Genomic DNA, 25,423 nt, shown 5'->3' on the forward strand with positions numbered 1-25,423 from the left:
TTCAGGTAGAATGCCTTTAACTTTGTCTTTTTAACATGTTTCCTTATTTTGACCCTATTTGACACTGGCCTTTGTTTTTTCTGCCTTCCAATTTTGCTTAGTACTTTTCTTCCAGCCATTACCAGCTTTGTTTCTCTCCCATCTGAACTCCCACCAGGTTCCCATCCCCGTGTCAAGTGAATTTAAACCCTCCACAGCAGCGCTAGCAAATCCCCCTGCTAGGATATTGGTCCTAGTCCAGCTAAGGTGTAACTCGTCCTCCTTATACAGGTCCCACCTGTCCCAGAACCGATCATAATGCCTCAGAAATCTAAAGCCCTACTTCTGCACCATCACTCCTGCCACATGTTATTTGCTTTGTCTTCCTATTTCTGTACTCACTACCACTTGGCACAGATTACTGCCTTTGAAGTCCTGCTTTTTACTTTCCTAGCTCTCTCAAATCTGATTTTAGGACCTCATCCTTCTTTCTACCTATGTCATTGGTACTGATATGAACCACAACCTCTGGTTGTTTGCACTTCCCACAAGAATGCCCTGCAGCTACTCAGTGACATCCTCAACCCTGGCACTAGGGAGGCAACACACCATCCTGCAGTCATGTCTATGGCTGCAGAAACACCTGTGTATTCACCTAACTATCAAATCTCCACCCACTATTGCCCTTCTGCTGTTCTTCCTCCCCTTTTCTGCAGCTGAGCCACCCATGGTGCCATGGACATGGCTCTGGCTGCACTCCTCTGAGGAACCATTGTCCTCACCAGAATCCAAAATGGAATACTAGTTAGTGAGCGAGATGGACTCAGGGGCTCCTGCACTACCTGCCTTGCCCTCCTAGACTGTCTTGCAGTCACCCATTCTCTCTCTGCCTACACTCTCTTAACCTGCGGTGTGACCATCTCCCTAAACATGCTGTCCACATAGTTCTCAGCATCGCAAATACCCCACAGTGACTTCAGCAGTTCCTTGAGTTCCGAAACCCAGAGCTCAAGTTTCTGCAGCTGGTGACATTTCTTGTATGTGTGGTCATCTAGGCTACGGGAAGTGTCCATAACTTCCAACATGTCACAGGATGTGCATTCCACATGGCTGAACTGCCCTGCCATGCCTTATAACCTAGACCTTATAGACTATTTATTAAAAAGTGGAGCCTAGAAAGTGGAAATTAGAATTATTCACCTACTATTCACCAATCTCTCCCCTGTGATGACATCACTTATTATTCCAAATCTCATGTTTTGAATTCTGCATATGCTCTGCTTCCAGCAGCTGCTTTTTATGCCCACTCAGCAATCGCTCCTTCCTGCCACTCTCCAAGTCAAGTCTTGCTCTCTCCACAGCTTTTTCTGCCCCAAATGACTCTTGTTCCTTTCTGCCCACTCTCCAAGGGTTTCTTTTGTGAATTGGTTATTTTTTCCTAATAAACCCTACTATTCCTAACCAGCTTTATTACTGATAGTAAGTCTTACTATTGCTAATAAAGCCTTACATTACTAATAAATGACATGAGTTTTGAAAGCTAAGAGCAAAATACACATCAACTAATCGCTTACCTATTACCTTGTGATAGCACACTTGGATTTTTTTCAGAATCCGTCAGTCCAAAAACTGAACCCCCACCGGCTCCACGCTCTCCCACCCCTCTTGGTCTGCGCGCTCCCTCTACCTGCCGGCTCCGCGCTACCTCTCCCCGCTGGATCCGTGCACTCTCTCTCCCCACCGGCTCCGCGCTCTCTCTCCCTGCCAGCTCCGCGCGCTCCCTCTCTCCCCGCCGGATCCGCGCGCTCCCTGTCTCCCCACCGGCTCCGCATGCTTCCTCTCTCCCCGCCGGCTCTGCATGCTCCCTCTCTCCCCGCCGGCTCCGCACGCTCTCTCCCTGACAGCTCCATACTCTCTCCCCGCCGGCTCCGCACTCTCTCTCTCCGCCAGCTCCGCGCACTCTCTCTGCCCGTCAGGGCCCACATAATCTAATTTCTCCTTATGTTCTTTTAGTCATTCTTTGCTAATTTTAAAACTCTGTCCGATCTCCTGACTTGCTACTAATCTTTGCAGGATTGTACACATTTCTTTCAATTTGATACTATCTTTAAGTTCCTTAGTTAGCCATGGATGGTACATCCTTCCCCTGGAGTCTTTCTTTGTCACTACAGTATTGAGCAACCAAGTGCGTTGTAAAAGGGTATGAAGAAAGTAGGAGAGAGTGGACCCAGCAAGGTGAACCGGGAGAGAGCGGGCCCAATAAGGGGAGGCAGGAGAGAGTGAACCAGTAAGGAGGAGTAGGAGAGTAGTCCAAGATTTAACATCTTTCATGGGGAAAATGCTGGAATCTATTATTAAGGAGATTATAGCAGGACAGTTAGAAAAACTTAATGCAATCAGGCAGAGTCAACATGGTTTTATGAAAGGGAAGCAGTGTTTGACTAATTTATTAGAGTTCTTTGAGGAAGTAACAAGCAAATTGAATAAAGGAGAACCTATAGATGTGGTGTACTTGGATTTTCAAAAGGCATTTGATAAGGTACATCAAAAGTACTACACAAAATAAGAGCTCATGGTGTCGGGGCTAACATATTAGCATGGATAGAGGATTGGTTAGCTAACAGGAAACAGAGAGTGCGGATAAATGAGTCATTTATGGGTTGGCAAGCTGTAACTGATGGTGTGCTGCAGGGATCAGCGCTGGGGCCTCAACTATTTACAATCTAAATAAATGACTTAGGTGAAGGGATTGAATGTATGGTTGCCAAATTTGCTGATGATACAAAGATAGGTATGAGAGTAAGTTGTAAAGAAGACATAAGGAGTCTGCGAAGGGATATAGTTAGGTTAAGTGGGTGGGCAAATATTTGGCAGATGGAGCAGAATGTGCGAAAATGTGATAAAGGCAAAATACTGAGGATGCTGGAAATAAACAAAAACAAAAAATGCTGTAAAAACTCAGCAGGTCTGACAGCATCTGTGGAGAGAAAGACAGAGTTATCGTTTCAAGCCCATATGACTCTTCTTCAGAGCTAAAGAGAAGTAAAAATTGTTGAAATTTATACTGTTTAAGGGGGGGTGGAACAGATGAAGCTGTATAGAAGGCCAGCGATAGGTGGAGGCATAGGAGAGATTGGCAAAGATGTCATGAACAAAATGTCAAATGGGTGTAAATGGTGGTGGTACTGGCTAAAGGAGATGCTGATAGTGCCACTAAGGATAGAAAGCAGAGTGTGATAATAGCCAGACAAGAGTAAGCATTCTAGACGGAACAATATGAGCAAGTGACAGATGCCCTAGTGGGGGTGGAATGAGGGGAGGGGACGGTGGTGGGAAAAAAGATTGAAAATGGGCTAAAAGGTACGGATAAAACACTGAATAAAAATGAAAATAAATGCTTTACAATATTAATAAAAGTAAGTGCGAAAAAATTTAAAAATAATTATGAATATTGGAAAAAGGGGAAATAAAAGGGGTGGGGATGGAGGAGAGAGTTCATGATCTGAAGTTGTTGAACTCAAAGTCTGTACAAAGGCTGTAAAGTGCCTAATTGGAAGATGAGGTACTGTTCCTCCAGTTTGCATTGAGCTTCACTGGAACATTGCTGCAGGCCAAGGACGGACATGTGGGCATGAGAGCAGGTTGATGTGTTGAAATGGCAAGCGACAGGAAGGTCTGGGTCATGCTTGTGGACAGACCAGTCTGCATTTGGTCTCTCCAATGTAGAGGAGACCGCATTGGGAGTAGTAAATGCAGTAGACCAAATTGAGGCAAGTGCAAGTGAAATGCTGCTTCACTTGAAAGGATTGTTTGGGCCCTGGGATGGTGAAGAGGGGGGAGGTAAAGGGGCAGGTGTTGCACCATCTGCGATTGCATGGGAAGGTACCGCTGGAGGGGGTTGAGGTGTTGAGGGTGATGGAGCAATGGGCCAGAGCATCCCAGAGGTAACGGTCCCTATGGAATGCCGACAGCTGGGGTGAAGGGGAGATGTGTTTGGTGGTGGCATCATGCTGGAGTTCTGGAGTTGGTGGAAATGGCGGAGGATGATCCTTTGAATGCAGAGGCTGGTGGGGTGAAAAGTGAGGACTAGGGGGACCCTATCGTGGTTCTCAGAGGGAGAGAAAAGGCGTGAGGGCAGAGGCGCAGGAGATGGATCAGACATGGTTGAGGGCCCTGTCAACCACCGTGGGGGGAAACCTTGGCTAAAGAAGAAGGAAGACATGTCAGAAGCGTTGTTTTGGAAAATGGCATCATCGAAACAGATGCGACAGAGGTGAAGGAACTGAGAGAGTCCTTACAGGAAGCAGTGTGTGAGGAGCTGTAGTTGAGGTAGCTGTGGGAGTCAGTGGGCTTGTAATGAATATTGGTGGACAGTCCATCACCAGAAGTTACAAGCACCTCCTTTAGCTAGTACCACCACCCTTTAAACTCCTTTAACCTTTTGTTCATGACATCTTTCCAATCTTTCCTACGCTTCCACCTATCGCTGGCCTTCACCTGCTCCACCCCCCTTAAACATTATAAATTTCACCACATTTTTACTTCTCTTTAGCTCTGAAGAAGAGTCATACGGACTTGAAATGTTAACTCTGTCTTTCTCTCCACAGATGTTGTCAGACCTGCTGAGTTTTTCTAGCATTTTTTCTTTTTGTGTATGGGAAAATGTGAACTTGTCCACTTGGCAGGAAGAACAGAAAAACAATATACTATATAAATAAAAAGAGGTTGCAGAATTCTGCAGTACTGAGAGATCTGGATGTCCTGGTACATGAATCTCAAAATGTTAGTATGTTGGTACAGCAAGTGACTAGGAAGGCAAATGGAATGCTGTCTTGCAAGGGAATGGATTATAAAAGTAGGAAAGTTTTGCTACAGTTGTAAAGGGCTTTGGTGAGACCACATCTGAAGTACTGTGTAGAGTCCTGGCCTCCTTACTTAAGAAAAGACATAATTGCATTAGAAGCAATTCAGAGGAGGTTCACTCAACTGATTCTTCGAATGAAGGGATTATCTTATGAGGAAAGGTTGGGCCTGTATGACCGGTGGTCTTATTGAAACATATAAGATCCTGAGAGAACTTGACAGGGTTGATGCTGAAAGGATGTTTCCTCTTGTTGGAGAGACTAGAGCTAGGGGACACAGTTTAAAATCAGGGTCTCCCACTGAAGTCGATTTTTTTCTCTCAGATGGTCATTAGTTGATGTAATTCTCTTCCCCAGAGAGCAGTGGAAGCAAAGTTATTGAATATTTTTAAGGCTGAGTTAGGTAGATTTTTGATCGATAAGGGGTTCAAAGGGTATAGGGGATGGATAGATGTATAGAATTGAGGCCTTGATCAGATCAACCAGTCTTGAGAGGCCCAATGACCTATTCCCACTCCTAACTTGTATGTTCGTATTTTCGTATGATGCATGGAAACACCACCACCTGCATGTTCCTTTCGAAATCACATTCCATCCTGACCTGGAACTACATCGCTGCTCCTTCATTGTTGCTGAGTCAAAATCCTGGAACTGTGGGTGTACATAAACCACATTGACTGCTGTAGTCTAAGAAGATAGCTCACCACCATCTTCTCAAGGGCAATTTAGGATGGACAACAAATGCTCTCTTTGCCAGTGACAGTCACATTGCATGAACAAATAAAAAAATGAACTAACAGCCAGGGTTGATGAAGGTGATGTGGTTGATATTCCTTATGTGGACTTTCAAAAGGTGTTTAAAGTACTATGAAGTATCAAAAAATAGACTTGTTAGCAAACATTAAAGAAGCAGTTGCTGCGTGGATATGAAATTGACTAAGGAACCAAATGTTGTGGTGAATGGTTATTCTTCAGGCAAGCAGGAACTATACTGTAGTGTTCCTCACGGGTTCATGTTGGGACCACTGCTCTTTTTGGTATGTATTAATGGCAGAGACTTGAGTATAGTGTATAATTTCAAGTCTGCAGCTGATACGAATCTTGGAAATGTAGTAAACAGGGAGAAGGATAGTAAAAGTCTTCACTTAGGCATCAACAAACAAGTAAAATGGGAAGACATGTAGCAGATGAAATTCAATGAAGAGAAGTGAGAAGTGGGTTGGCATTTTACACCCCTCCCCTGTGAGCGGACTAGGAGACAGGGCAGGCATAAAATCGGGTGGGATGACAGGGGCTGCCATGCCCAGTGCCTTCCCACCTCCATTGGTATTTTACCAGTCATGGAGGAGGTGGTGGACATCCTACCTGTCCTTATACCAGTTGAAGCCTTTAAGCACCACTTACCATCTTCGCCACCTGGGGAGCCACCCAGAAAAACCTGGAAGCCTTCCTATGGGCTTGGGATATTCTATGACGTGGGCCACCCCCACAGGAAAATCTCCCTGCCTTCATAACATAGGAATATAGGAGCAGACCTTTCAGCCCATCAAGCCTGCTCCGCCATTTAATATGATCATGGCTGACCATCCACTTCAATGCCTTTTCCCCACCTTATCCCCATATCCCTTTACATCATTGGTATTTAGAAATCTGTCAATCTCTGCTTTAAACATACTCAATGACTGAGCTTCACAGCCCTCAGGGGTAGAGAATTCCAAAGATTCACAACCCTTCGAGTAAAAAAACTTTCTCCACAGCTCGGTCCTAAGTGGCTTCCCTCTATTTTGAAATTGTGCCCCCTGGTTCTAGTCTCCCCAACCAAGTGAAATATCTTGCCTGCATTTACCCTGTCTATCCCTTCAAATATTTTGTAGGATTCAGTGAGATCACCTCCCATTCTTCGAAACTCCAGAGAATACAAGCCAAATTTTCCCAATTTCTCATGAGAGGACAGTCCAGCCATCCCTGAACAAGTATATTGAACCTTCACCGTGCAGCCTCAATGGCAATAATATCCTTCCCAATTACTTGCTGCACCTGCATGTTAGCTTTCAGTGACTTATTGACGAGGACACCTAGGTCTCTCTGTACATCTACACTTTCTAACCTCTCACCATTTGAGAAATACTCTGCACATCTATGCCTCACACCAAAGTGGATAACCTCACATTTTTCCAAATATATTCCATCTTGCCCACTCACTATGTCTGTCCAAATCCCCTTGAAGTCATTTTGCATTTTCCTCACAACATACATTCCCACCTAGCGTTATGTCATCCTCAAACGTGGAAATGTTACATTAGGTCCCCACATCCAAATCATTGATATGTATTGTGAACAGCTGCTTTAATTTTGCTAACCAATCTCCTGTGGGGGACTTTATCAAAACCCTTCTGAAAATCCAAATACACTACGTCCTCTTTATCAATCCTGTTAGTAACATCCTTAAAAAGCTCCAACAGGTTCATTAAACGTGGCTTCTCATTCATAAATCCATGTTGACAATGCCCATTCAGATCATTATTGTCCAAGTGTCCATTTATCATGTCCTTTATAACAGATTCCAGCATTTTCCCCGAATACTGATCTAAGGCTAACGGGTCTGTAGTTCCCCGTTTTCTCTCTCCCTCCTTTCTTATCGTGGGGTGATACCTGCTACCTTCCAATCTGCAGTATGTATAGAATTTTGGAAGATGATCGCCAATGTATCCACCAGCTCCATAGCTGCCTCTTTCAACACCTTGGGATGTAGAGTATCAGATTGGGAGTTGTATTATCACTGGACTAGTAATCCAGAGACCCAGGGTAATGCTCTGGGGACCCGGGTTTGAATCCCACCGTGGCAAATGGTGGAATTTAAATTCAGTAAAAGTCTGGAATTAAAAGTCCAATGATGACCATGAAGCCATCATCAATTGTCGTAAATATCCACCTGGTTCACTAGCATCTGCTGGGGAAGGGGAAATCTGCTGTCCTTACCTGGTCTGGCCTACATGTGACTCCAGATCCACAGCGATGCGGTTGACTCTCAGCTGCCCTCTAAAGTGGCCTAGCAAGCCACTCAGTTGTAACAAACCATGACAGAAAATTGGATAAGGATTGAAACTGCTCGGACCACTCGGCCTCAACTCAGCACCAGAAACAACAACAGCAAACTCAGTCCTGTTGACCCTGCAGTGTCCTGCTTACTAACACCTGGGGGCTCGTGCCAAAATTGGGAGAGCTGTCTCACAGGCTAGTCAAGCAACTGCCTGACATAGTTATACTCATGGAATTATACCTTACAGATAACATCCCGGACACCCCATCATCATCCTTGTATAAGTCCTGTCCCACCAGCAGAGGTGGTGGCATAGTGGTATACAGTCGGGAGGGAGTGCCCTGGGAGTCCTCAAGATCAAATCCGGACCCCATGAAGTCTCGTGGCATCAGGTAAAACATGGGCAAGGAAACTTCCTGGTGATTACCATGTACCGTGCCCCCTCAGCCGATGAATAAGTACTCCTCCATGTTGAACACTACTTGGAGGAAGCAAAGAGGGTGGCAAGGGTGGAGAATGTACTCCGGGTGGGGGACCTCAATGTCCATCATGAAGAGTAGTTCAGTAGCACCACTGCAGATCAAGCTGGATGAGTCCTAAAGGACATAATGGCTAAACTGGGTCTGCATCAGGTGGTGAGGGCAGCAGACACATGAAAACATCACCACCTGGAAGTTCCCCTCCAAGTCATTCACTGTCCTGACTTAGAAATATATCACTGTTCCTTCACTGTCACTGGGTCAAAATCCCGGAAATCCCTTTCTAACAACACTGGGTGTATCTACGCCACATGGACTGCAGCAGTTCAAGAAGGGAGCTCACCACCACCTTCTCAAGGGCAATTAGGGATGAGCAATAAATGCTGGCCCGGCGAGTAATGATTTTTCGGAACAGAAGGATAGAGCAGATGAATTGCTTGGCTGGAGAGATGGTGCAGGAAGGAGGGCTTTAGATTCCTGGCATTGGGACCGTTTCTGGGGGAGGTGGGACCTGTATAAATTGGACGGGTTACATCTGAACAGGAACAGGGCCAACATCCTCGCGGGGAGTTTTGCTAATGCTTTTGTGGGGGATTTCAACTAAATTGGCAGGGGGATGGGATCCTGAAATGTAATTCAGAGGGAAGAGAAGCTGAGATGGAATTGGAAGTTAAAAAGCTAGTAAGTGAGTCTGGAGGGCAGGGTAAACATAGGTTAGTTAAGAAAGAAGTGAGTTTAGCAAGGCTAAATGGAATATATTTTAATGCAAGGAACCTGAGGAATAAAACAGATGAGCTGAGGGCACAGATAGACATGTGGGAGTTTGATATAGTTATGACTGAGACTTGGCTAATAGAAAAGCAGGATTGGCAACTCAACAATCCTGGTTATAGGGTATTCAGACGAAATAGAGAGGGGGATAGAAGAGCAGAGGGGTTGCAATATTGATCAAGGAGTCAATTATAGTAATGAGGAAGGGAGATAAATGAAGCCATATGGGCAGAAGTAAAAAACACAAAAGGGGCAAACACGCTGTTGGGTGTGGGTTATAGGTCCCCAAACAGTCAGAGAAAGATAGAGGATCAAATATGTAATCAAATTTCAGAGATGTGTAAGAATAATAAGACAGTAATAGGGGATTTTAACTACCCAAATATTAAATGGGAATGTTTTGTTGTGCAAGGGAGGGAAGGAGCAAAGTTCTTAAATTGCATCTAGGAGAACTTTTCTAGCCAGTACATAGAAAGCCCAACAAGAGAGGGGGCAGTTCTGGATCTAACATTCGGAAATAATCATGGGCAGGTGAAAGGCATATCAGTAGGGGAGCATTTTGGAGATAGTGACCATAACTCAGTTAGATTTAGGATAGTTATGGAAAAGGATAAAGTTGGGCAGGGAATAAAAGTTCTAAACTGGGGAAAGGCTAATTTTACTAAGGTGAGATACAATTTGGCCTAAGTGGAATGGGAGCAGCTACTTGTGTCAGAGCAGTGGGAGGCATTCAAGGAGGAAATAGTAAGAGTACAGGGCAAATATGTTCCCGTAAAGACAAAGGGGTGGGGGGTGGGGGGGGCGGTACCAAGGCCAGAGAACCCTGGATGTCAAGGTATATAAAGGTTAGGATTAAGAAAAAAAAGTTTATGGCAAATACTGAGGGCTCAATATGACAGAGTCCTTAGAGGAGTATAAAAAGTGCAGAGGGTAACTTGAAAAGGAAATTAGGAAAGCTAAGAGAGTGCATGAGAAAGCATTGGTGGCAGAACAAAGGAAAACCCAAAGGGGTTTTTTAAATATATAAAGAGCAAGAGAATAACTAGGGAAAGAGTAGGGCCAATTAGGGACCATAGAGGTAATCTGTGTGTGGACCTGGAAGACATGGGTGCAGTCCTCAATGAATACTTGGTGTCGGTCTTCACAATGTAAAAGGATGATGCAGATAAAGACATCATGGTGGAGGAGTGTGAAATATTAGAGGAAATTAACATAGGGCAGAATTTTGCCCTTGGTGGGCGAGCTTGGCGGGGATGATCTGGAAGCTGACCGCCGCCTGCAATCGACACTGCACCGCAATTTCATGCTAGCGGGCCAATTAAGGCCTGCCCGGCGTGAAACATGAGCGGCAGCACTGAGTGCTACCTGTGCGGGGGCAGAGGGGAGTGCAAGCCAGCTGAGCGTGAACTTCGCGCATACGCAAGTGAATACTGCATAATCTCCCTGAGGCAGTTCTGTGCCTCAGGGAGATGAAGAGATATAAAAAAAAAACTCTGTCACATGAGCAGGGTCATGTTATAAATGAAAAATTAAAGTTTTAATTTTATTTTTGTTTGCTTTTGGAAACCTCAACCTGCCCATGGATGAGGTTTGCAAAAAACTGCAAAGGCCACTTAGCCTTTTTGCCTGCCCGCCAGCTGGTTGGATGGGCAGTGAAAATTTTAATTTAATTGACAATTTAATGGCCTTAACAGGCCTATTAATTGTCGGCAGACGCACTATCGGCTCCGGCATGCGCGCCTGCCAACCAAACTATCACGCGACTGCGCGTTGATGTCGGCCGACATCAATGCACATCATTTCGGGTTCAAATGGGTTAGGCACGTGCCCACCCACCGATCGAAAATTTCTGCCCATAGAGAGAGAGGAGGTACTAGCGGATTTAGCAGCCTTAAAAGTGGAATTCAACCCAGAAAAGTGTGAGGTAATGCACTTTGGGAGGGCTAACAAGGCAAGGGATTACACTATAAATATTAGGGCCCTGGAAAACACAAGATCAGAGGGACCTTGGTGTGCATATCCACAGATCCCTGAAGGTATCAGGGCAGGTAGATAAGGTGGTTAAGAAGGCATATTGGATATTTGCCTTTATTAGCGAGACATAGAATAAAAGAGCAGGGAGATTATGCTGGAACTGTATAAAACACTGGTTAGGCCACAACTGGAGTACTGTGTGCAGTTCTGGTCACCACATTATAGGAAGGACGTGATTGCACTGGAGAGGGTGCAGAGGAGATTTACCAGGATGTTGCCTGGGCTGGAGGGTTGGAGCTATGAGGAAAGATTGGATAGGCTGGGGTTGTTTTCCTTGGAGCAGCGAAGGTTGAGAGGGGACCTGAGGTGTAAAGGATTATGAGGAGCTTAGATAGGGTGGATAGGAAGGCACTATTTCCATTAGTAGAGGGGTCAGTCACCAGGGGGCATAGATTTAAGATAGGAGGCTAAGAGGGGAGTTGAGGAGCAATGTTTTCACCCAGAGTGTGATGGAAGTCTGGAACTCACTGCCTGAATGGTGGTTGAGTCAGAAACATTTAAGAAGTATTTAGATATTCACTTGTGTTGCCATAGCCTCCAGGGCTATCGGCCAAGCACTGGAAAATGGAATTAGCATAGATCTTTGTAGATTGGCATGGACACGATGGGCCAAGTGGCCTCCTTCTGTGCTGTAAAGATCTGTGTGTCTATGGATCTGTGATCAGCGCCAAGTTGGGTGGAAATTTTGCCAAGTGGTTCACCATGCCCAGGAAACTTTGGAGGTCTGGAATTGATGATGGGGTTGGGAACTTGTTGATAGTTTTTGTTTTTTGTGAATCCGGCATGATGCTTGTACTGCTGATAATGTATCCTAAGAACTGAACAGAAGTCGTGGAGAATTCACATTTTTCATTCAGTGTCAACCCAGCTTCCTGCAAGAATTCTAGGACAGCCTTGAGCCTCCTGTTGTTTCTTCCACGGTCGAACCAGACAAAAACATCATCTATATGGCAGATCACACCCACTAGGCCTTGTAAACTGACCAACATTGTGCATTGAAAAATCTCAGGTGCCGAGGTAATGCCAAATGACAAGCGGTTGAAATAGAATCTGCCAAATGGGGTGATAAACCTAGTCAGCAATCTGGATTTCTTATCTAGTGGAAGTTGCCGGAAGCTGCTGCTAGCATCGAGCTTTGAAAATGCTGTGCTTTTGAAGATCAGGCTGTCATCCACCTAGGGCATCGGGTGGACTTAACTCCACAAGGCAGTGGGAAGGAGTTTCAGGTTGGTACAGGTACATATGGACCCCTTTGGCTTCGGAACTGGGACCATCTTGGAGCACCACTCAGTTGGCTGAGTGATGAGGTAGATGACCCCCATTTTGGGCAACTCGTCCAGTTGTTGCTGTACTTGCTTCACAAGTAGGTTTAGTATTTTCCATGGTGTGAACAGGCACACGGGCTTGGCATTCTCTCTCATTGTTTAAAATGACAGACTTTAGTCACCCCAATCCATGATAAGTTTCAGAAACTCTTTCTTAAAATTGGAACCAGACCCTTGCTGGTTGACATCATCAATTTTCTGAATAAGGTTGAGGTCAGCACAGGCCTTTCTGCTTAAAAGAGAAAATTCTTGACTGTGGAGTACAAATAATGTCTCCTGTATTTTTGTTTATCTCTGTATTGGATGTACCTTTAACTCGATGCTTAAGCTCAACACCTTCTGCTCCGTACAACTGTACATAGCATCAGGTGTCATAGCATCAGGTCTTGTGTCCAGGACAACTGTAACACTGGCTCCTGTGTCCAATTTGAAGTTGATAAATTGACCGTTTACTGAGATATCCGCATTCCAAAAGGAGAATCTAGGATCTTTGACCTCAGCTCAGGTGTACGGTTGGGTCTCTTCCTGGTGTGGTACCTCAATCTCATGGATTGTCCTGGGATCCTCCACCCATCTGGGTGTCTTAGCTTTGCATAGCTTTCCAAAGTGTCCCAGACTATTGGAGTTGAAACACTGCACTGAGATTGCTGGACATTGCTCTCGCCTGTGGGGTCCTTTGGCTCCTCAGCGCTAACATGTTCGCCCACCCGCTTGTGGTTGGTTTGGGTATTGTCTTCCTTGGTCTGGAGTCTCTCAATCCCTTTGTTACTTTACTAGCTGAACAGTTGGCGTTGCTCTGTATCATAGCTTGCTTTTGCCACATAAAATGGATTGGTCCTGTTGGCGGATTTCAGACTGACCAATTTGATGGCCTTTTCTAGAGTCAGATCTTCCTTGGCCTGCAGTACATCTGAAAGGGCACTGTCAGCCACTCTGACAACAATTCTGTCCCTTATGAGTTAAGGTCACCATGATCACAGCCTTCAGCCAATCTGTATAATTTGTTTATAAAGGAGTCAACCAGTTCTCCAGGCTGTTGGACACATTTGTTGAATTTTGCGCTCCCTCAAATTCTGTTGCTTCTTAGATTAAAATATGTCTCAACTTATTTTAGAACTTCATCAAATTTATCTAAGGATTCTTTTATTCCATGTCTCGCAATAATATCATCAGCTATCAGACCAACTGAATAAAGTAGTGTAGTCACTTGTTCAGCTTCTGTCTTTTTATCTAAGCACAAACCTATCATGTATCTTAGGAATCTTTTCTGTCAAAGTCTCCAATTTTGTATCGGTCTGATTCTTGGATCAGTTCAAATTTGTCTGGTACTGATGATCTGTTGTCCATCGTTGCTTTAAAGTTCAGGTGAGTACAGCTTTAAATACTGTGCAGATTTTAAAGATGACAAAGCAGTAACCATTTTTTCAAAGAGTCTTCCCGCTCTTGTCGCATCTTGGCGGACTCCCGTGGCAATGGCGGTCCCGACCTTTTTGGGGTTTAGTTTTTTGTAGCGATTTGTTAAATCAACTATTCTGATCCTTCCCTGCAATATTGTGGGATTTTAAAGCATTTTATAATTCATTCCTTGCTTTAGCTGAGGCTTTTAAACCTCTTTTTTTCCTCTTTACAATGAGCTTGACCGCCACTTGATATGGTGCCAATTCTGAGCCTGGGCTGGCTGTGGTGCTTTTGGAAATGAGCTGCTCTGCCTTTTTTTTATGGCACTGAAACTTCTTAAATTGGCCCTGGCTTAAAACTGAATTTTTTGCTAGGTCCTTTGACTCTGCACTCTGTGGGCATTCGCAATGGATCACCATGAGACCTTGTGGAGTCCTCAGCTGTATAGTGGAATTTTTCTTCTGCCTTTCTGCTTCCAATTCTACAATGGAGCTTCTCTCAGGTGATCTTCCTCTGTGTCTTCACTTCAAGTGCTTTCATTCAGTTCAGAATGCTGCTCCTTTAATTTTCCAGCTTGTGAATTTTTGCTCCAGCTTCCCTGAGGTTCTGGGGTTTTCCATTAGCTGCCACCATGTTGTATGATGTACGTCTCATGGAGAGCTTCTGAGTCTTGAATGGTTGAACATTAACTGTTTATTGATAATACATAACTATACATATATACAGGTTATAGCCCAAGCTAGGAGCGAACTCCATGCTTGCTTGTTCACAGGTCTCTATCCAGTCCATAGCTCCCTTGACTCTCTGGTCATGTGTCTCTTTACATCACACTGTGGGTGGTACTGTTTCCCAGTCCCACATTAATCTTTGCAGTGCCAGATACCTTTATGCTACACTGTGCACTACATCAGCTAGGATGTGAAGGTCTTAGCGACAGCACAGAGGAAATTTACTAGAATGGTAGCAGAGATGAAAGACTGCAGTTATGTGATGAAACTAGAGAAACTTGGGTTGTTTACTTTAGAGCAGAGAAGTTTAAGTGGAGATTTGATTTATTGGTTATGATAAGTAAATTAAGATAAATTGTTTTGAACTGCAGAAGAGTCTGTAACCAGAAGGTAACTGGAAAAAGACTGTGAGGCAACATGGGTTATTATGATCTGGAATGCACCACCTGAAAGGCTGGTGAAAGCAGATTCAACAATAACTTTGAAAAGAAAATCGAATCAATACTTGAAGAAAGAAAATATTGTTGGGCTGTGGGGAAGGAATAGGGGAGTGGGACTAACTGGATAGTTTTTAAAGATCCAGCACTTGCCTGATGGGCCAAATGGTCTCCTTCTGTCCTGTGTCATTCTATGACTCCATGAATTCACATGGCATTCCCTGACTGAGAAGGTGGTTGGGAAACTTCTTCCCAAGCTTATTCGATCCTATCTTTGAATCAGCTATGAGAAGACACACAAGACCAGTACAATTTAGCTCAGGTCTATTTTTTTTCCTTCAGGGAATGCTTTTTTCTCCACATTATATAACTGAAACCAGAAATAAAGTGTAAGAAATCTCAGAAGGTGACACTATGTTTAATGCTCATTATACAATATGCCCACGTAGTTATACGCTAAGCTGTGCATGCTTATTATTAAATGTTATTACAAAAGGACAGAATTTTAAAAATATAATCTGTTTTGGGCTTCATTCAGAAATTTTGGAACATCTGAATTTGAGGATCGTTAACATTTGCACATCAGGTCTTGTGCTCATTTCAGCAGGGCATATTTGTAGGAAATTTACAGAGAACTGAGTTTAATACAGGACATACAAGCCCAAAGCATTAATCTGCTCATAGTTATCAGACAAATAATGTCGGCACTGAATTCTGGAAATAATACTAAACTATATGTGATTGGGCAGCTTCATTCAACATGATCATAAGGATACCCAATGTGGGAGATAGTAGTATCACAGTTCAGTAATGCACAGAACACTTTGCCCTTATATATCTGGCATTGAACCATTTTTGTGTTTATTAAAGAAGTGTCTTACCTTATACCCACCCCCTGTTATGCTTCATACATAAGGGCTGTCTGTTGACAATGGATGCAAAGTATGACAGATGTTTTATGAGGGGTTCAAAATTGAGAGTAGTTCTGATGAGGTAAATAGGGAAATGTTCTTTTTACTGGTGAGTTAGTTGGTAGCTGGAGTACATAAAGTTTAGATGATTACTAACAGAAAAAAGAAAGAAGTTGGGACAAATTATCTTGCACATGCACAATGGGCCTCCTGTGATTAAAGATTCAATGAATTTATGCAGAGATTTGTCAGGATAGAAGGTTCCCTACCAAACACAGTTTATGGAGTTGAATCCATAATATATTTTGAAGAGGAAGTGGACAAATACTTGCAAAAGAATAATTTAACTATGAATGGGAAAGGACATGTACTTAGAACAAAATAGGTAGCTAGTACAGGCACAGTGGGATAGGACCTTGTGGTGTAAGATTCTATGATCTCTTCCCTGTCATTTCAGGAGCTGCGATCTGAGGTGGAACTGGAAGTGACAGGAGATACTGATGGAGTGCAATTCTTTTTCACTGCTATCTGTCATGATGGCACTATCATTCCTGGAGAGAAAAAGTGCTCTCATCTCTACATCGGAGATACGGTACGGCTTAATTTTCCAATCTGAACAAACAAATCTGAATGTTATATATTTGATTGTGAAGAATGTTTTTTATCTTGTTAATTTTGATACCTTGACATGCTATCATTATCTCCCATTATAGCTATTCAGAGGTGTTAAAATAAAAAAGGAATTCAATGGTGCAATACAAAAAAAGACATGAGTTTGCTTAGTACTTAAGGAAAACAATAAATATTAATCAAAGCTGCTGTTTCTTCAAACACTGCCCTTTTACTTCTGCTTGAAGAAACTGAGGCTAGATCTTACTGACCAACTCAGGAGTGTATTACAGTCATACAGCTGCCCTATTGCAAGGACAGTGGCGAAGGGATGTGGATGCTTCAACTGCTTCTGTCGTTGAGGGTCACTATATCAGAAGGATTTTAGAAGTAATGACTTACCAACTGAAAAGGGGATACATGTCAGTCAAGGCCAGCACCACACCCCACTACCCTATTACCCCATTATTTTTAATAGTTAGCATCAAGTCTATAAAACGTATCCTCACTGCAGATTTATTAGTTTCCAGAAAAACATGAATTACATAGAATTACATTGGATATATAGCACACAACACCTGGCTCAACTAGTTCATGCCAGCGTTAATTCTCCCCTAAAGTTTCCTCCCATTTTTCCTCATCTAACTGTATCAGTATAACCCTCTGTTCCCTTCTACCGCAAATGCTGGTCGAGCATCATCTAATATGCATCTGTGCCATTTGCTTCAACCGCTCCCTGTGGTAGCAAGTTCCACATTTTCACCACTCTCTGGATAACAAAGTTTCTTCTGAATTATCTACTTGATTTCTTGGTGACCAACTTATATTAATGCCCTTTAATTTTGTTCTTACACATAAGTGAATGCATTGGCCAGATTTCGACTCCTGACACAGACAGTGTGAGTAGGGAAATTTCCCGACTCACCACACCCACCTCAGGGGAAAGTGCCCTGTCAGATACAATTTTCACTCGGGGTTGCAGCTGTGAGATGGAGTCAGGACAGCTGTCCCCCAGACATTGATTGGAGGAAGCCACAGAGGCTGCCAAGTACTGAAGCAGACTATTTAAAAGGCCTGCTTCGGTTCTCTGGGACTTTTCCCCAGTTGTTCCCTTACATTTTAGGCCCTCCAGCTCTTACCCTCACATCCCATCACCCCCCCACCCACATTCCATGCCAACTAATGCCCCACCCACCCACCACCAAATGGCCCTGCTGGGTTCGGGTTTCCCTCATGAGTGAGTCACAGCCTGCCCCTTGCCCCCCCAGCACCCACCCCCCCAACCCCCTACTGGTGAAAATCTGTTGGAAATGGAGTGGAACTTCTGAATCTGAGTCCTGCCTGCCATTTTTAAAGGTCAGTCCAGCCCATTATCTCTGTGTCTACCAAAACCTTTCATAATTTTAAATCCATTAGGTCACCCCTCAGCCTTCATTTTTCAAGAGAAAAGAGATACAGCCTGATAAGTATACACCAGCATTCCTGATATTATCTTTGTAACCATTTTTTGCACCCACTCTAGTGCCTCTATATGATTTTATAACATAATGCTCAAAATTGTATGCAGTAGTCCAGCTGTGGGCTCACCAAGGTTCAATACAAGTTTTGCATAATATTTTTACCTTTCAATTCTCTCCTTCCAGAAATAATCCCTAGTGCTTTTTTTTTATGGCCCAGTTAACCTGTGTGGCTATCTTTAGTGACCTGTGTATTTTACTTCCAGATCCCTTTGCATCTCTATCCACTTAGATTCTTAATTTCTAAGTTATATGTAAATCCACATTTTCCTTGCCAAAATGTATAGCTCACATTTATCTAAGTTGAAATTAATTTCCCAATTATATGCCCTTCTGCAAGTTTCTTAATATCTTCTTGTAACTTGTTACAATCTTGCTCAGTGTTGACAATCCCACGCAATTTGGTGTCATCTTCAAATTTAGAAATTGAGCTTTTGATTTCAATAGCTCAAATGTAAACTATGGACAACAAGTGATCCCAGGACTGATTCTTGTGATACACCGCTTCCCACCTTCTGCCACTCTGAATAATTACCCATTGCCCCAACTCTCTGCTTTCTGTCTTAAAACCAGGTAGTTATCCATTCTGCCAGTTGTCCCCAACTCTGCATCCTCTGACCTTATTCATGAGCCTAATACGTGTAACAAACATTCATACTTACAATTATTTTTAAAACAATAGAAACCACAAATTATATGAACAGAATCTATATTGTACAAGTTTGAATGATGTGATGACATAAAACATTATCGACCATATGATGGATGATTAGCTGCATATCACTTTTTTTTTTACTTACATTCACAAATGAGATACTGATGTATTATTTCTTATTTAACTTCAGGTTTCTTTCAATGTGACTGTAGAATTGGCAGAATGTCTGAAGGAACCTAAGCGTATTGTAATAAAGCCTTTAGGATTCAGAGACACTCTAGAGATTGAAGTACAGCCAGCCTGTAGCTGCAGCTGCCAAACAAACGCAGAGCACAATAGCTCAAGATGTAGCAATGGCAATGGCTCTTTTCAGTGTGGTGTATGTGTTTGTAATGCTGGCCGATTAGGTCCTCATTGTGAATGTACAGAAGAGAACATAAACATGGGTACCTGCAAGCACAGTGCAGAAAACATTTCTTGCAATGGTCGAGGAGACTGTTATTGTGGACAGTGTGCCTGTCATTCTTCGGAGTTTGGACAAATATATGGTGCCTACTGTGAATGTGATGATTTTTCGTGTGTGAGATTTAAAGGGCTTCAGTGTGGAGGTATGTAAAGTTTTACTTTCAACCCAATTATTTTTTAGATAGTTTGTCATTTATACAGTACATTTCTGGCTTTTAACCTAAATCACATTTGTCCCTAAGCTGCAATAAGTATAAAAATATTCAATTTGACGGCTCAATTTTAACTTGAAATGACTCAAATAAGTAAACATTTTGACTAATAAGAATGATGGATAAACTAAGGTTAACATGTCACCACAAATGCTACATTCACAAGACATAGTCAAGCTTACACAAAGTGTTTATTCTATCTTATTCTGTCAGTTATGTTCAGTTAGATTATTTCCTAAGAGAATGGTACAGGGTTGCATTTTCCTTATGTTTTCAAATGAGGCCTGTGTGCCTCAAAAATAGCCTGGCTAATAATTTGTGTCAATTCTGATGGACATAGCAAGCTGCACTAAACAGTATCATAATCATACTTGCATTGACTGATGCTGTTCCATAGATTAAGTTTCTCAGCCCTGAACTTTGTTATCAAGAATTTTGACAATTAAAATTACTCATTATGAGTGAAATTTTCAGAGCCCTGTGCCACTGGTGGGGTCTTATGTGCAACAGAAAAGTACCTTCTATTATCCAGCAAGTTGCCTGCTTCCTGCAGGATGCTGTTGGCGTGCAGGTCCTTATAAAGTTCTGATTGGTGAATGTTCAAATAGAATAGTTGAAATATTCATATATAGATAGATGCAATGATTGATGGCTTAAATAATGTAATAATAATTTATTGAAAAGTATCTTTGTGAATTAAATTCTTAAAACATTTTCTTCTAAATTAGTTTTTTGTGGTGTGCCATCTTTTATGATTTGACACACTTATTAGTCAGATGCTAGCTTTAAGCTGTACATTGTTGATGCCCCCTTTTGAACTTCTCAACTTTTGAAAATTTAGTGATTGGGTATAATCAGGTTCTACGAAAATTTGTGTAAAATACTTATGAACATTTGTAAAACATCTATGGATGCATAAGAAATGTTAGGCTCAATTTCCCCTTGGCAGAGGGTATAAATGCTGTGAGCTCCAATGCAATATAATTTTCCATGTTTATGCTAAAAAAATGTGTTTGAGTCTTGGTTAGGGCAGGTTTAAATTCCATTTTGCATTTTAGGTAAACAAATCTGCTTAACATGATTAAAGTCAGCCACATTTGAATCAGGTGCAATGCTCAATTTTTCAGAACTTATCTTGGTATTGATTAAATGAGGTTTCATTTTGGTTTTAATGGCTGCAGATGGTTTTCTTCTTCATTTTGGACTTAATGGTTACAAAGCCATGCATGCTGTGAATCAATCCTTTGATCTCCTAGCCTGAATGTTTTATATGCATTCCTGTTGTGCAAAGCTCTGTGCCAGGAGGGTGAACTCTATAAAATTATGAAGTCTCAGCATGTATCCATTGAGTGTACTATTTTGCTCCCTGGTAACAGTCCAACACATTGGAAAATCCAGACCAAAAGTATCTTGTTTTTGATACCATCATCTGTCTGATACCACGGACATTCTTATGGATGTTGTTTCTTTCAGTTCACCCTTCTCCAATTTCAATCAGGCTTTCATGTAACCACAGAATGTTTTTATTATTTTCCTTCTCCAACTCACTTGCAAAGAAATGCAAATTTCAAAAGATATTTGATTTTCCCATGGCTTTTTCGCAAGAAAGACAAGTGCATCTTTTAATCATTAAAAATGAAACAACTTGTATTTATACAGTACCTTTCAAGACCACAGGACATCCCAAAGTGCTTCACAGCCAATGAAATGCCTTTGAAGGCAGTCACTATTATAATCTAAGAAATGAGGCAGCCAAATTGCATATTGCAAGTTCCCGCAAACAGCAATGAAATAAGTGACTAAATAATCAGTTTTCGGTGTTGGTTAAGGGACTGAGAAGAGAGTGCTACCACTGAGCCTAACCTAACACTGTAATTAACTACCATACCCTCATTCATTCACTAGTCATTGAGTTGGGAATAGGTTTTGTGCAACAGTTGTGATAAAGTTGTGAAACTGATTATTGTGGAACAGTTGCATGCACCAAATAGGTATTCATCCCTCTCCATAATTACCCAAGTGGTCTCAGATGAAATAAAAACAGAGGATGCTGGAAATACTCAGCAGGTCAGGCAGCATCTGTGGAGAGAGTGACAGAGGGCAGAATCCTTCCAGATTTGCGTGAAGTGCGGTAGTAGGCGGGAAAAAAGAACATTTTAGCCGCTATCCACAATGGCGGCTTTTCATACCGTATCATCCCAATCCCGCCTCATTAATCATGCTTTCCTTGGAAACACGGCGTTTCACTGATGGGCAGCATCTGATTCGCCCACCACGCCGTCACCTCCCTGCTTCCTCGCGTTGGGCGCCAGATTTAAAATGCAGCCTTGTGCACAACTTCAGTGCTTCCAGCCCCAGGACTGCTGCACAAAAGACTTGGACCTAAAAGGCAAGAAGACTGAAGCCCCCCTAATTCAGTGATGCATCCCTGGGATATCTTATGGACATTGTTGGAGTCTGCCACGATGTCCTTTACCCCCACTCTAGCCGTAAGAGGTCCATCAGTGTCACCACTCTGGCTTGGGAGGTGGTGGCAGTGGTGGTCAGTGCCAATGCTACACAGAAGAGGTTCAACATCCAGTGCAGAAAGAGGGTGAATGATCTCATCCGTGTTTCCAGGGTAAGGCAACCATCTTATCACTCTAAGCTCTTACACTTACAAGGCCATCACACATTCACTGGCATCTCTCTCACTGCCAGCTCAAGGGATATCACCACTCATTCACTCTCATACACCCTCACATCTCCACCTGGCCTCATCTCTTCCTCTGGAGACTGCCTCCTCAGCCTTCACCCTCTTGAGGCCACTTGGACAGATCATTATGTATCCCCACACACACGCTTAGATACCCTCCTTCCCCAGCATAGCCCTGGCCCTGCAGCCTCTTCCCTTGCCTGAGGCCACATTTCCCTCTTCCTCAAGCAATCCCTAGCCCTGCAGCTGTTGAAAAGCCACCACAGCCTCTCGGTTGGTCTCGTATATGGAGACCTGCCCTGATCCCCCTTAAAAGTGGTGGTGCCACCTGCGAGGCCTGGCGTTGATGACCACAAGTGCTGCCCAAAGCAAGGAAGGCCAAAAAGGCTCCAAGTCCCGAGAGAAGTGCAGCTCGCCAAGTGCATGTCACTTATGTTCAGTTGTAAAACATGCCAGCATGCCCGAATGATGCAGCGTGGGGGATGATTCTGGTGAGCAGGGCTTATAATGATATGCAGATATGTTACAATTTCCCGACATGTGGCCGTGGGAAACATGGCCCTCCATTGATGGGCGCAGTGGATGATTGCAAACTGGTTTCACAACATCGTGAAACTGATTTTTGGTCTTCCTTTCATATTGTCCGATCACGCCTGCCATGATGCCTGATGCTAATGGGCACCGAAAATTCTGCCCAGAGTTACCGTTTTCGATATTATGGCAAGTTATATTGACAGGAAGGGCAATCCAAAAAAGTGTGTTGCTTGGATATCAGACAATGCATTAAAAAGATTGGCAACATGTTGCCACAATACAAAAAAATGCTTACTCAATTCTGTCATTAGGGTTTAAATTTTCAAAGTTCTTATATTTAGTTTGGATGAGGGGATGCAAAATGTCAAATCCAGCTAAAGCGGGTTAGGGTTATTCTAACATGCGCCGCCATATGAACACACTCGACCTCTCCCTCCAGCAGCACCGCCGTACCCTTTTTCAAAGCTGCGCGTGCCCCCGGTTTCATTTTATCCTTCGGCTCATCCGACGCCTCAACAAGAAACTTTTTCTCTTTCTCTCAAGTGCTAAGGAACGCAAGCTCCAACAACTCATCGACACCAACACCCATCTAGGACCCTCCACCCCTGCCTGTCCCTCCGTCCCCACCCTTTCTTCCAGTCCCAACCCCAGCCGTGTATTCACTATACCCCCTGACCTTCCCCTCTCCGATGCTGAACGTTCAGTGCTCAGCAAAGGACTTAGTTTCATACCCTTACGCCCTCACCTCAATGAATTTCGGGCTCGGCATGATACTGAACTCTTCTTCCGCCGTCTTCGTCTCCGGGCTCACTTCTTTGGGCAGGAGTCCTCTCCCAGCTCAACGGATCCTTTTACCCATCTCCAATATTCTCCCTCCACCTGGACCCCTCCCTCTGGATTCTTACCTTCTCTCGATCTTTTCATTGAGAACTGTCGGCGCGACATTAGTCGTCTCAATTTCTCTGCTCCTCTCACCCATTCTAACCTGTCTCTCTCTGAACTTACTGCACTCCATTCTCTCAGGTCCAACCCTGACATTGTCATCAAACCCGCTGACAAGGGTGGTGCTGTTGTTGTCTGGCGCACTGACCTCTACCTCGCGGAGGCTGAGCGTCAACTCGCAGACACTTCCTCCTACCTCTCCCTGGACCATGACCCCACCACTGAACATCAAGCCACTGTTTCCAGGACTGTCACTGACCTCATCTCCTCTGGTGATCTCCCTCCCACAGCTTCCAACCTGATAGTCGCCCAACCTCGGACGGCCCGCTTCTATCTCCTACCCAAAATCCACAAACAGAACTGCCCCGGTAGACCGATCGTCTCAGCTTGCTCCTGCCCCACAGAACTCATTTCTCGTTATCTTGACTCCCTTCTCTCTCCCCTTGTCCAGTCCCTTCCCACCTACATCCGTGATTCCTCTGACACCTTACGTCACATCAACAATTTCCAGTTCCCTGGCCCCTACCGCTTCCTCTTCACCATGGACGTCCAATCCCTCTACACCTCCATCCCCCACCAGGATGGTCTGAGGGCCCTTAGCTTCTTCCTCGAACAGAGGCCCGAACAATCCCCATCCACCACTACTCTCCTCCGTCTGGCTGAACTTGTTCTCACGCTGAACAATTTCTCCTTCAACTCCTCTCACTTCCTCCAAATAAAAGGTGTGGCTATGGGTACCCGCATGGGCCCCAGTTATGCCTGTCTCTTTATGGGGTATGTGGAACATTCCTTGTTGCAGTCCTACTCCGGCCCCCTTCCACAACTCTTTCTCCGGTACATCGATGATTATTTCGGTGCCGCTTCATGCTCTCGTCAGGACTTGGAAAAATTTATTAATTTTGCTTCCAATCTCCACCCCTCCATCATTTTCACGTGGTCCATCTCTGACACTTCCCTTCCCTTCCTTGACCTCTCTGTCTCAATCTCTGGTGATAGACTGTCCACCAATATCCATTACAAACCCACCGACTCCCACAGCTATCTCGACTACAGCTCCTCACACCCCGCTTCCTGTAAGGACTCCATCCCATTCTCTCAGTTCCTTCGCCTCCGTCGCATCTGTTCCGATGATGCTACATTCAAAAACAGTTCCTCTGACATGTCCTCCTTCTTCCTTAACCGAGGTTTTCCACCCACGGTCGTTGACAGGGCCCTCAACCGTGTCCGGCCCATCTCCCGCGCATCCGCCCTCACGCATTCTCCTCCCTCCCAGAAACATGATAGGGTCCCCCTTGTCCTCACTTATCACCCCACCAGCCTCCGCATTCAAAGGATCATCCTCCGCCATTTCCGCCAACTCCAGCATGATGCCACCACCAAACACATCTTCCCTTCACCCCCCTTATCGGCATTCCGTAGGGATCGCTCCCTCCGGGACACCCTGGTCCACTCCTCCATCACCCCCTACTCCTCAACCCCCTCCTATGGCACAACCCCATGCCCACGCAAAAGATGCAACACCTGCCCCTTCACTTCCTCTCTCCTCACCGTCCAAGGACCCAAACACTCCTTTCAAGTGAAGCAGCATTTCACTTGCATTTCCCCCAACTTAGTCTACTGCATTCGTTGCTCCCAATGTGGTCTCCTCTACATTGGAGAGACCAAACGTAAGCTGGGCGAACGCTTTGCAGAACACCTGCGGTCTGTCCGCAAGAATGACCCAAACCTCCCTGTCGATTGCCATTTTAACACTCCACCCTGCTCTCTTGCCCACATGTCTGTCCTTGGCTTGCTGCATTGTTCCAGTGAAGCCCAACGCAAACTGGAGGA

General features: G+C 44.0%; 1 protein-coding gene across 1 annotated transcript in view; it reads left to right on the forward strand.

Moving 5' to 3' along the window:
• itgb6 (integrin, beta 6) overlaps positions 1-25,423 on the forward strand; it is a 96,952-nt gene that overhangs the window by 42,397 nt on the left and 29,132 nt on the right. The window contains exons 11-12 of the mRNA XM_041201281.1: positions 16,422-16,556; positions 18,936-19,353. Of these exons, the coding sequence (XP_041057215.1) occupies positions 16,422-16,556; positions 18,936-19,353 (553 nt within the window). The remainder of the gene's footprint in view (positions 1-16,421; positions 16,557-18,935; positions 19,354-25,423) is intronic.

This window comes from Carcharodon carcharias, chromosome 12 (genome assembly GCF_017639515.1).
Source record: "Carcharodon carcharias isolate sCarCar2 chromosome 12, sCarCar2.pri, whole genome shotgun sequence".
NCBI classification, from domain to species: Eukaryota; Metazoa; Chordata; class Chondrichthyes; order Lamniformes; family Lamnidae; genus Carcharodon; species Carcharodon carcharias.